Source organism: Ammodytes marinus, assembly GCF_949987685.1.
Source record: "Ammodytes marinus genome assembly, chromosome: 13".
NCBI classification, from domain to species: domain Eukaryota; kingdom Metazoa; phylum Chordata; class Actinopteri; order Uranoscopiformes; family Ammodytidae; genus Ammodytes; species Ammodytes marinus.
In genome coordinates, this window is record NC_137217.1 from 1,184,306 (window position 1) to 1,197,685 (window position 13,380).

The window sequence follows — 13,380 nt, forward strand, 5'->3', positions numbered from 1 at the left end:
CGGATCTATGGGTAGGCCAGGCTAGTACAGGCCCACCCAGGATCACAGGTGGCCCACCCAATCAGATTCAAGAAAAATTTTAAAAAATATATATTTTAATATTGAATTGTCTTTTTCTTGGTGAAAATTTAAATCTAATATGTCTAGTTACTAATATTGTATAATATTTACAACCTCTTCTACATCCTATCACATCAGCTACTCAGTCCACAAACATTAGGAGTAGGCTACACAACATCACGGTTAGCTCTGGTCTGGCAGTTTCGTGCACATTAACTATCAGCCACATGGAACTATGGCTAAACAGCTATCTTTGAGCAACTTTTGTCTCTTGGAAGAGGATATTGGCACTTTTTTTTCAACTCAAAGCCCTGGAGACTTGCCTGAGCAGCTCTGGTAAGACTGTGTTTTGTATGCTGGCCCCCTGTTTGATGATGTAGCAGCCTCAGGGTTCAACATAACTTTTTTTCCCACTGGCCCGCTGGGCCAGTGGATCCGAGTTTTACTGGCCCCTTGTATATTTTCACTGGCCCTGCACACACTTTTTTTTTCTTCATAATTTAGTGTCAATAATTATAATACCTGTATTAGAAAAATAAATAAAGATAACCAGATCTAAAGGGAATATCTATACTGTAACAGAATAGATATTCCCTTTAGATTTGGTTATTTTTCTTTTAGTTAATTATATGAAATGTTGATATTGCTCATACACATAATATAAAACCAGGCAAACATTGAATTAGAAGCCTACAACTGAAAGTATGTTGAAAGAGTCGGCCAGTATTTTAAAGTCCAGTAGTTTGATGGTTGTTTTTATTCTTGAATTTGGGCAGTTTAATGAATAGTTCACCTGCAGAAGTCCAGCGAGTGAGCCGCCGCGCAGATGAACTGTGGTTTGTGGCTAAAATAATAACCGGGGATATTCTCCCCGTTAGCGATTTCAATGGGAAAGACTTCCGCGATCTGATTGAATGTCTCAAGCCTGAAAACACAGTGCCAAACTGCGCGACTATAGGAACTGTACAGTGAGCGGAGTCTCTCCGTTCGTTTCTGTCTACAACCGACACAATCACCGGAGACGCATTCACAGCGTTTAAATAACGCCTCTCATTTGTATTACCATTGGGGCTTGGATGCAAATACTGTAACATTACGGCGGCAGATAAAGGAAAAGCGCAGTTATCATTTTCTGCACCTCAACCTCTGCTGTGGGAAGAAAGAAAGGGGGCAAAGCAAGTCGATTGATTTGTCGACTCGCAGGCGGACAGTAGGCAGCTCTGCCAACGGAGCGAGAGTGCACCCGCTTGTTGCTCCGCCTGACAAAACGCCCACGCATCGGTTGTCCACTGGCCTTTCATTAAAAAATATATTTTATATTAGGTTTATTATATTGAGTCTTAAATAAACACTGCTTTCATTACGACTCTCAACGCGCATTTCAATGAACCATGATGTAGTCTACAAAAAGATACTGAACTGTGATTGGCCAGTCACTGGCCCGGGCGGGACAGTGACTGGCCAATCAACTTTCCCTGCATATGATTTTACTGGCCCCGGGCCATCGGGCTATACGTTATGTCGAACCCTGAGCCTGTAGCCTTCTGTAGCCTTATGCAAGTCACTCAACATATAGCTAGGCCTTCTGTGTTTTTTAGTGACCATACTTATTTAGGCAATATTTACTAACAGCTGTCTCCTGTTGCAGGCAGCTGCAGAGACTAAAATGGTTCCCTTTTTTGTTGGTGAAAGTAGCGTTTGAGACACTTGTGGTCCTAACAGGCAAAAAAGAAAGGTGAAGTTCCCTTGGACATTTCAGAGAGACCCACGTCTGATTGCCAGCAGTGTAGTGAAGAGAGAGAGAGAGAGAGAGAGAGAGAGAGAGAGAGAGAGAGAGAGAGAGAGAGAGAGAGAGGACTTTCATTAATAGTCTTGCTTTTCAACTTTGAGATGGTCACAGACTTTATTTAGGCTGACTAACTTCTTCTGACTGACCCCGTCTATACCCGGGAGCTTACTCACACATCTCACCAACAGAAACACAACACCTGCAGCGGTTTTGTGCGGGTCATCAGCTGATCAGGGGTGTTAACAATATGCTTGTTCCTCAGTTGTCGGTGCGATGCAATGTTTGACGTGGCAAATTAGCGTGATCCCCAAATCGCCACAACCCATGTTGTAGGGGAGTTAAGAAATGTGAGATTTATTTTCATAGTATTATATTTCTTATTTTATGTTCGGAGTAATACATCCGACAGGGTGGCAGCCTATATTCTGATAGGAGGCAGATTAATATGCACTATCGATCCGCTAGTTATCTCTCCTAATCATACAGGCCTATGTGTAAAATAAACTTTATAAAAACTAAAAACATCTGGCCCATCCAGATAATCCCAGGCCCAACCATGATGTTCTATATCTGCCACTGGGCTAAACTAAAAGGACTGCTTTGAGTTTAGTCTGATCACAGTCTGTTGATCATTTTCAGGAAAAAATTTAAATCAAAACACAGGCTTATCTTTCTAGTCTCAAACAAGTGTTGAGGCCATTTGAGTAAATTTATTAGTTTACGAGGTGCACATGAATGCACCATGAAGCCAGTGTCGGCGCTTTACCGTAAAAAGCATTGTAGACGCCCAATCGTTTTGGTGTGACAGTGCTTCTCTGAAGTATTGATGGCGTGACCGCAGTCTAGTCTCGATATGAGGCATTGCCCTGCCCACAACAGCAACCAAAGACCAATCAAATCAATTGTTACATGTCCAGTACAGTCTTGGCAACAATTTAAAATCATTTGCAGTCATTGGCTGTTACCTTTTAAAGAGCTGAGAGGCTCAAACCTTAACTTGACCATTTTACCTGATGGCCCAATATAGCTGATATCACCCTATTTAACATTAGCAGCACATAGCTTGTAACCTCCTTGTAGCTTGTAACCACATTGTTGCAGTGATGCGCACGACATTCAAATGATGTCATACCCTTTTAACAAAATTAAATGTTTAAAATGGCACATGTAGCCTCCTTCGGCAAAATACCTTCGATATCGCTTTGACACACAGGATAGGCACAAATCTGTTTTATAATGTGACACAGTTGCTGTGTAAAAAAACATTCAGTGTCTACCTGAACTTCGGGGTAACTTAGTTTCTGACTTGACAGCTTGTTATTGAAATGTATAACAGTAACATGCAGGTATTTCCGGATGGAAACGGAATATCACAGTATCGTTTAAACAGATAATCAATATTGAATACGGCCTACATTATGCTACCGTACAAGTGTTCACCAACAGGGCCGTAACAGATAGAAGAAACGCTCACCCTCTGTTCGATATCGCTGCTTGCTCGGCCATACTGAATAGGCCTACCTCCCTCATACTACTCGCAATCACATGGCCTAAAAAAGAGACTCTGACGTAGAGTCAATACGATCGAAGACGTTTGATTTGTTTTCAAAGACAACTCCACCGAGCGGAGTCTTTAAAGGTTGACCCTCATTACACTTCTGTCCCCGCCCATCGCAGCGCTAATTTTCTTATGTGTAACAAAAGAAGTGATCGTAGCTGTGAGGCATTGCGGAAGTACCTTCTCAGTCAACTATCTAAACATAGCTACTCAGCAGGGGAGATAGCTTTGGTGAGTTGCTAAATAAATATTAACAGGCTCTTTCGCAAATACTTAACCTAACACAATGTTATTTTCTTTGCGTTGACAGTTTTTGGTACACACTTAAATGTTACATGTGAACCAAACCGCTGTATTCCGTTTTGGGGCATGCATTCATCATAAATGTCAAAAATTCACTGCTTTAAATACTTGGTTTAGGTTTAAACTCGACATGCATGCTCCGATAATGGACTAATGTTCATTCATAGCAATGCAGTAATGCAGTTCTTTGAATGATACAACATATAGCTTTGGGAATGCATATCAAATTACATTTAAAGGTGCATTAACCTTGTGTGTGTCAGAGAAGTGAACATTTTCTAAGGTATATTCACATAACTGAATAAACAGACTTTCCTCACAGGAAAATGTGATCCCTGGAACACTGTTTGAAGTTAAAAAGCTTCCTGAACAGTTACTGTTTCACTGTTGTTGTTGTTTACAGCAGCAGGGCCCACAGATGGTTTACACAAATACTCTAGGCTTAGTTTGGTTCCAGGTTCCTGAAAATAATTAAATTTTGATTTATGATGAATTGCATGTAAAGAAAATACGTTTTGTAAACTAAGTAACTGCAGGCTCTGTGAATGTAAACAAATTCCCATCACCTGAAACTGCATATTGCACCTTTAACTTTAGAAGTCCTTATGAAGTTACGTCCACTTTACATAGGCCTACAGTAAAAGTAAGTAAGTAAAGTAAATGTACGGACGAGAATTCAACTAAAGGCTCATTTATGCTCCAATTCCGCGCGTAAAAAGAGACGTACGTTTACAACGTTATATCCGTCACTGCCCTCATACTTCCATGCGCCCATTATGTTGGAATCGACATTAAGCAAATCAACCATTAGTGGGCAGCAGCGCCACTCAGAGTAAAAAGTTACTCAAATAGGTAGAAGAAGAGTCTAACAGTGAATTAACTGGAATAAATATTTAATAATAGATCCATGGAAGAAACAGCTTTACCGTAGCGATGGAAGAGGCTAAACTAGAGGCTGTATTATAGACAGCGGGGGTCTGTGAGGACATGTCAACAAACTAGTCTCGCACGGACCTCCGGCACTTCTCTATTGCTGCCGTCATCCTGCCGTCTAGCTGACATTCTTCCCCGTGCGATCCCCGCTCATGCTGCTCTGTTGTAGTTGTATGTCTCTGTGCTCCGGCCGTGTAACTTCATAGATAGATAAATGTGTATGTAATTTCGTACCAACGCATAAAAACCTCTCCTCAAAAGTTAAGACATTTTCTAAAGAATTATGTCTTTCGTTTATGTTTGTAAACAAGTAAGTGAAAGTGAACTGTTGGCTATGCGCCCCCCGTGATCTCCGGTAGTAATGCTCCGTTCTGTCCGTTTGGTACGCATCCGCAAGCTTGCAGGATACGTGCAGAAATACGGACGTAATGTACGCAGAGTACGGACAGAACGCTCCGTCCGTATCCGTATGCGTATGTAATAGGGGTGTAACGGTACACTAAAGTCACGGTTCGGTACGTACCTCGGTTTTGAAGTCACGGTACGGTACAGTACGGTACGGTTCATAGTTAACGGAGAATGAACATCTTTAGCTGTCAGTAACTAGCTGACAGTAACATATATTTATTTTGAATTGTTTTAGTTTTACAGTCTCTAGTGTTTTCTCTCTGATGATGGCGTTTCCTCAGCGCAGTTTCCTTCCTGTTTTTAATGAATTTCTTATTTTGGGGTATGGATGGGTGGGAGGGGGAATGTTTTTGCATGTATGCATATCTCTGGGTGGGGGATGTGGGGGGGAGGGGGGGGGAGTTGTATTAAGCACTTTGTGTTACATTTGATTCTATGAAAAGTGCTATATAAATAAAGTTTGATTGATTGATATAAATAAAATGCATAACAAATATAAAAATACTGCTGCAATTCTCCAATAAATAAAATACTTATTAAATACCAGTGTAGGTGCAGCATAAACTAAAATTGCAATGAAAAAATATAGTGTTAATGCTCAGCAGGCTCTGTAAGCTGGTGTAAACAAAGGGTATGTCTTCTTTAAGGGTCTCTTTGAAAAAAATAAAATATTGCTGCAGCTCTCTTAAACTCTAAAGTGATCTTATAAATATAAAAATTATCAAATAAAAGTGCTACTGCAGCATTAATTAAATGACAGCTTGTTTGTATTCAGTATAAAAAAGAAAATAATGTCTGGGTTTTGCCCAGCTCGTCTTTCTTCACAGTAATGGTGAGAGTAGCCAAACACCTGATGGTGCCTTTTCAAATGCGTATGCATGTTCGACGTGTTGCCTCCTACATAAGCGATCGCGGTGAAACAATAACCTGTGTGCCGACATTGTTCCACACGTCTATCACTGTTTTCATAATTCACCTGGAATCCGAAATTATCCCTCAAACGGGATTTGAATGACAGGGGGGCGCCTGCGCGCTCCGGTTTCCTGTTGTCTTTAGCCATGCAGTTCGCTCTCTGTTCGAAAGCACTGTATCATTTTGACTTGCACTACTCATAGACAGTAAAAGAGGGGGGGGGGGGGGGACGCTGCTACTGCTAATAGTGATGCAAACGGAACACTAGAGCGGAGAGGTGTGTATCTCCTGCTCTGACCGCAGCTGGGAGGGACTGCTGCGTGAGGACTCGGCCGCCTGTCAGTGCTGTGGGACCGGGGGGAGTGGCCGTTGAGCACCCGCTGGCCGCTGCTCGTTTAGAAGTGTTAAGAGCGATACATGCTTTAGCGACAGCACAGGGTCTCCAAAAGACACCAATAACACCAGAAAAAGTAGCTAGATTGGTCGCTGGTGGCTTTCTTAAAAAAAGAGTCGCCAGAGCGGTCTGAAAAGTCGCTGAATATAGCGGCTAAGTTGCTAACACTGCCTGACCCTCATGCTCACCATGGAGATAAGAGACTCTCATTATCGCTGGCTGCTACTGCGCACGTGCGAGCTGAGCCGCAGGCTAAATGGTCCGGGGGGAACTCCGACCACAAGTTTTAAGTTCCACACCGCAAAACAAGCCTGTACATTCGCCATAACGCTATGTACGCCACGAACGGACCGCGGTCCACCTCTGTAACACCAAATACGTGCCTGTACCGTCACGGTACGGTACAAATACGTGTACCGTTACACCCCTAGTATGTAAAGTAGAGCATAAATGAGCCTTGAGTTGCGCGTTGAGTTGTCAGTGGTAACAGATGACCGTACTCGTACTCAAAGTGTTAAGTCACTAAAATGCTTTTCTTATTTTTAAGGCACAACTACAAATCACAGAACACGACAAATCATAAACAGAAAATAAGTTTGAAAGGCTTGAAACTCTGTTTGAAAGCTAATATTTTGTTATTGTATAGCCTGGTTTTATTTAAAATCTCTGCAAACATGATTTTGTATTTTATTTTTCCTTCTTCAAATTAAAACAAAACAAAATTCAAACAACACATTTTCAAAGTTTCAAATCTGGCTTTATTCTCTAGTGTATTATTTTGTTTCCCGGTTTTGAATCCTTGTAAATCAAATCAAATCAGTTTTATTTGTATAGCCCAATATCACAAATAGACATTTGCCTCAGTGGGCTTTACATTCCATACAATATGATACAATATGACACCCTGCCCTTACACCCTTAGCTCGGCTGAGAAAAAACTCCCAGTAAAAAAAACCTTTACCGGGATTTTTTTTTTTTAGAAATCTCAGGGAGAGTCGAGAGTAAGGGATCCCTCTCCCAGGACGGACATGCTGCAATAGATGTCATAAGTATAGAAAAATCACGAAGGAATTTGATCATTGACCAGATTCTTACATGGTAGTACTTAGGGGTGTAACGGTACACTAAAGTCACGGTTCGGTACGTACCTCGGTTTTGAAGTCACGGTACGGTACAGTACGGTACGGTTCATAGTTAACGGAGAATGAACATCTTTAGCTGTCAGTAACTAGCTGACAGTAACATATATTTATTTTGAATTGTTTTAGTTTTACAGTCTCTAGTGTTTTCTCTCTGATGATGGCGTTTCCTCAGCGCAGTTTCCTTCCTGTTTTTAATGAATTTCTTATTTTGGGGTATGGATGGGTGGGAGGGGGAATGTTTTTGCATGTATGCATATCTCTGGGTGGGGGATGTGGGGGGGAGGGGGGGGGAGTTGTATTAAGCACTTTGTGTTACATTTGATTCTATGAAAAGTGCTATATAAATAAAGTTTGATTGATTGATATAAATAAAATGCATAACAAATATAAAAATACTGCTGCAATTCTCCAATAAATAAAATACTTATTAAATACCAGTGTAGGTGCAGCATAAACTAAAATTGCAATGAAAAAATATAGTGTTAATGCTCAGCAGGCTCTGTAAGCTGGTGTAAACAAAGGGTATGTCTTCTTTAAGGGTCTCTTTGAAAAAAATAAAATATTGCTGCAGCTCTCTTAAACTCTAAAGTGATCTTATAAATATAAAAATTATCAAATAAAAGTGCTACTGCAGCATTAATTAAATGACAGCTTGTTTGTATTCAGTATAAAAAAGAAAATAATGTCTGGGTTTTGCCCAGCTCGTCTTTCTTCACAGTAATGGTGAGAGTAGCCAAACACCTGATGGTGCCTTTTCAAATGCGTATGCATGTTCGACGTGTTGCCTCCTACATAAGCGATCGCGGTGAAACAATAACCTGTGTGCCGACATTGTTCCACACGTCTATCACTGTTTTCATAATTCACCTGGAATCCGAAATTATCCCTCAAACGGGATTTGAATGACAGGGGGGCGCCTGCGCGCTCCGGTTTCCTGTTGTCTTTAGCCATGCAGTTCGCTCTCTGTTCGAAAGCACTGTATCATTTTGACTTGCACTACTCATAGACAGTAAAAGAGGGGGGGGGGGGGGGACGCTGCTACTGCTAATAGTGATGCAAACGGAACACTAGAGCGGAGAGGTGTGTATCTCCTGCTCTGACCGCAGCTGGGAGGGACTGCTGCGTGAGGACTCGGCCGCCTGTCAGTGCTGTGGGACCGGGGGGAGTGGCCGTTGAGCACCCGCTGGCCGCTGCTCGTTTAGAAGTGTTAAGAGCGATACATGCTTTAGCGACAGCACAGGGTCTCCAAAAGACACCAATAACACCAGAAAAAGTAGCTAGATTGGTCGCTGGTGGCTTTCTTAAAAAAAGAGTCGCCAGAGCGGTCTGAAAAGTCGCTGAATATAGCGGCTAAGTTGCTAACACTGCCTGACCCTCATGCTCACCATGGAGATAAGAGACTCTCATTATCGCTGGCTGCTACTGCGCACGTGCGAGCTGAGCCGCAGGCTAAATGGTCCGGGGGGAACTCCGACCACAAGTTTTAAGTTCCACACCGCAAAACAAGCCTGTACATTCGCCATAACGCTATGTACGCCACGAACGGACCGCGGTCCACCTCTGTAACACCAAATACGTGCCTGTACCGTCACGGTACGGTACAAATACGTGTACCGTTACACCCCTAGTAGTACTAAAGTAAAGTGTGAATAGTGTGGATGCAGGAAGACTGCATATGCTGCCAGGGGGGGACCGGATCCACACCGTCTCGTCTCCACCAGGGAAAACTGGAAGAGGACAAACAGACAACCAATGAGCGAAGCAAAAATGAACTTAAAGGTTGAACAGGCATTTGAGTAGAAAGAGTACTATCCTGATGGACGGTGAATCAGTGCTGATGTGAGGCAATAGCAGCCGGGGAGCGTCCATTCCTAGGACGGCTGATTCCTCACAGAACTCAGTCAGTCAAGTAGCATGGAGAGTGCTTGGTAGACAGAGGGAGAGATCACTCGGGGCATCGCTCAGCCAATCGTGAAAGATAGACAAAAGAGCACAAATGTTAGGGAAAAGTATGAATAGATATTCTATAAACAGTTATCAGTTATGCGTTTTGCATCTGCAGGACAATTTTGCAGTGGCATGACAGTGGTACTCGGGCCCAGACAAACCGAGACCGAGGCAGGCCCTCAGGCTATTACTAATAACGCTATAAACACTGTTAAACAGTATGAACACAATTAACATTGAGTTACACTCTTCCATTCTCCGCCGACACTCAATCGGCGCCAGACCCCAAGACCCAGAGCCTGCCCCCCAGCACCCCGCCCCCAGAGAGCACGCCCCAGCGCAGCACCAGTCCCGAGGAGGTCCGGGGCCATAGATAGAGAATAGGGAATAGAGAATAAAGAATACACAGCCAATGCATGGGCAGCGAAACACCGACGCCACAGAGCCTGCCAGGCATTAAAAACAATTTAAAACACCCTAAATGGGGATCTGAAAAAACAGGTGTCACTAGCTACATATGTTGAGAAAAACATTTTGAGTGAATACTGCGTTCACACTATTGCGATGTATTTATTTCAGAACTGAGTTTACAGCACTGACTTTTCAGGGAATTGAACACACATCTGCAGGCTTGCAGGTCGTATGATTATTGGGAGTGTTCTGACGTTGATTAGTTTTGAAGCTCTGGCACTGAAAAAAAAAGATCCGAAAAATATGGAGCACTTCCTTCCTCCAGTCAGCTCAGTGGGTAACACCAATGACTTGTATGAGCTGGATCCTGATTCCATTCCCAGGGGAAGGAAATTTGAAAAGTTTGTGTTTCAAGCTTGTGAATGATTTTTATTTTATACTTTGGATTTATTATCAAAAACGAGACAAACAAATCATATTTTATTATCATATAAATATAAAATCCATTCATTGTGGAGTGTAGGAGTGTAGCACCACAGGACTTAACCCCCTTTGCATGCATTTCTCTCTCATGTGTGGTGCAGGTGCCCTGTTACAGGGGAAGATGCAGCAGGGGCACACAGTAGATCAACTTGGCTCCAGGTTCAGCCCTCTGGTGGTTTTGGAGCTATCCTCAGATACCAAGGAGGAAGCCATTGCATGGCTACTGAGCAGAATAAGAGACAAACAACAACATGGAGGTGTGGTTGTAGATTAGTGAATATTCCTCTTTGCCTTTAAATGAAGGGTGACTCATACTGTCATTTCTCCCAGGTGCTGAGCTGTTGGTTGAGCAGCTGGGCCCTGGAGCCCAGGAAAAGGAAAACTGCAACATGTTTCTGGTGGGGGCTACATTGCAGCGGCTGCTTTCTGGGGCTGAGGAGGGGGGCCTCTTCAAAGAGTTTAATGATGGAACCATGAGAGGCTTTACCTGTGCAAACAAAGCAAACTTCAAAGACTTTAGAGGTAATGTAGAGTCAGTCTTAAGTGTATTTCTCATTTAAGATAAGGTCACACTATTTTTTTTTTTTTTTTTTTTTAAGATATTTTTTGGGCATTTTCATGCTTTATTGATAGTGCAGAGAGACAGAGGTGAAATGGGGCAGAGAGGGGAGTGACATGCGAGAGAACGACCGCGGGCGGGAATCGAACCCGGGTCTGCTGCTGGGCCCGGCCCGGGAGGGGGACGCCTTACCGACTGAGTTAAAGGCGCCCCCAGGTCACACTATTTCTATAATAACTGTAAAAACAAAACTAAAGACAAAGTGAAAGGGATCACTATAACTATTATTGTTTCATTTATATACTTACTTTTATATGTATGTCCTACTTTTTCTCAACATGCAAACGGCCCAAGCTAGCCCTATCATTACAATATGATAGAGAACAGCTTGTAAACTTTAGCATTTTTCACCACAGCCGTTATCTTAGATTTAAACAAATTCTGTACCGTTTAATGCTCCGCTCAGGACGGGAAACAGAACGTGTGTGCATGTGTGCAGCTGCTGTGCCAGTAGTATCTAGCTCATAGACTGTAAAAAAGAGATCCTTCCTCATACCCGTGCTGACACACTTCAGTAACGGTTTTAGACCCTGTTTCCACCTGGCATTAACATCTGACTTTTTCAATCTGGTTACAAGTGGACAGCTCTCAGTCCGTGTGTTCCCACTTGTATTTTCAAATGTGACTTCTCTGTCTACTTGTGATCGGATTCCATTTACCCGCGCTGTATTTAAATCAACACGTTCATCATTTCCGTTTGCATTTGCATAATGCATTTTTAACCGGTGGGGTTCAAACAAGTAAACATACAGGGCTGTACAGTGCCACAGTTTTAATCGCATTTGCTATTAAAATGCATTACATGCGAAGATAATTACCAGTCTAGGTTGACGAGATATGCTACAGTCTCATTTAGACAAGGAGGCGCGATGCACAACACTGCTTAGAGGGCTCTCGCCAAATGCGGGAAATATCATAGATAGTATATAAAAGTAAAAACTCTTAGGCAAGTAAGTTATTACGCCTCTTTGGCTGGTGAAAGATGTGTGTTTGCGGGGCGGCTTTTCTAACGTCTGCTACACTCTTGTCACCAGCACCAGTAGGCTACACGGGCGGCTTTCTGTATGAAGTTAAGATACTGTATGCGAACAGAATATTTCCTGTGCGCCTTCACATTAAAAGCCTGTTACTAGCCAAACGCGAGTTGACTTTTATTCTTAAGCAGATAAGAACAGGAAGTCGTTGCCTTGCAGCTCTCCAGTCAATAGCAGCGATTTCCGTGTTTTCAGATTTACGCAGTGAAATGAAAACAGAAGACAGAAAGCTTGTCATTTACAATACTGGCGGATGCAACTAACGTTCATGAGGCTTCTATAAAAGCTGCATGAACGCCAGTGATGCATTTTCAACGTGTTTCCGCTCAGGCAGGGGGCAGCAGTTGAGTAGGCGGTCCCTAATGTGATCAAAAACCACATAGGTGTTTCCACTACAAAATGAATGTGGATACAAGCAACACAAGCGACGTAAACCACCTCCGAATGTGGTTTTTGTGATCCGATCTCAATGCATCTTGAGAGTGTTCTCACCTGTAGTTAGAGCTGTATTCATGTGATCGGATCACAAAAACCACATGTTAATGCCAGGTGGAAACGGGGTCTTAGTCAGCACATTTCTCTTCAAAGAAAGAGTAGAGATATCTTAAAAAGGTTTTAATAGAGCTTTTAAAAAGGCTTCAACTGCAAGGCTTTTATGATAATAGCTATATTTCCAAATATATAAATGAATATTAATGTTAATTTATATTTTAAGCACATTTCTGTTTAATATTACCTAGGCAGATAACTGCTGCATTCTAACCACTGCTCAGCATGTGGCATGTTTCTAATCAACTCCACACTATCAAAATCAAGTAAGGGCAAGAAAACTGAATTGTAGCCTTAGGACAAACTGACACACAGTAATGCACTGATGATTGCAGAATGTAATCTCTGGTCCCACTATCACAGCCTTTGAGCTGTTGAAATGTTACTGCCTTTGTTGTGTGTGACAGATGCTGTGTGTTTGTGCTCTCTCTCTCTCTCTCTCTCTCTCTCTCTCTCTCTCTCTCTCTCTCTCTCTCTCTCTCTCTCTCTCTCTCTCTCTCTCTCTCTCTCCCTCCCTCCCTCCAGGCGATGGGGATGGCTTCCTCAGCATGGCTGAGTGTCAGTACATCATTAAACATGAGCTGGACACATTACGAGCCAGAGATGAGACTCATGTCCCAGGACACACCCAGGCCAAGCTCTACCCGGGGAAATCTATCAGTGAGTTTTTGTCAGCTTGAAATAGGTTGATAGCTTTATTAATGCATCTGCTATTTAACTCACAGACTATACTAGAACAATACAGCAATTGTTTTGACAAAACAAACTATTTAAAGCCACTACGAGTAAGTCGGCACGTTGGCGACACCTTTGAACAAAAGCGGTAGTATTATTACGA

General features: G+C 42.5%; 2 protein-coding genes across 3 annotated transcripts in view; one reads left to right on the forward strand and one right to left on the reverse strand.

Moving 5' to 3' along the window:
- abhd5a (abhydrolase domain containing 5, lysophosphatidic acid acyltransferase a) overlaps positions 1-3,369 on the reverse strand; it is a 64,252-nt gene extending 60,883 nt beyond the window's left edge. Inside the window, exon 1 of one of the 2 annotated variants that reach the window (XM_080039489.1) lies at positions 3,324-3,369. In XM_080039489.1, the coding sequence (XP_079895615.1) occupies positions 3,324-3,355 (32 nt within the window). In that variant the 5' untranslated portion in view covers positions 3,356-3,369. The remainder of the gene's footprint in view (positions 1-3,323) is intronic. The other variant, XM_080039490.1, reaches the window with a different exon arrangement.
- A 213-nt stretch (positions 3,370-3,582) lies between these two features.
- Positions 3,583-13,380, forward strand: part of ano10a (anoctamin 10a) — a 31,945-nt gene continuing 22,147 nt past the window's right edge. The window contains exons 1-4 of the mRNA XM_080039447.1: positions 3,583-3,638; positions 10,442-10,597; positions 10,671-10,862; positions 13,068-13,202. Coding sequence (XP_079895573.1) covers positions 10,462-10,597; positions 10,671-10,862; positions 13,068-13,202 — 463 coding nt within the window. The 5' untranslated portion in view covers positions 3,583-3,638; positions 10,442-10,461. The remainder of the gene's footprint in view (positions 3,639-10,441; positions 10,598-10,670; positions 10,863-13,067; positions 13,203-13,380) is intronic.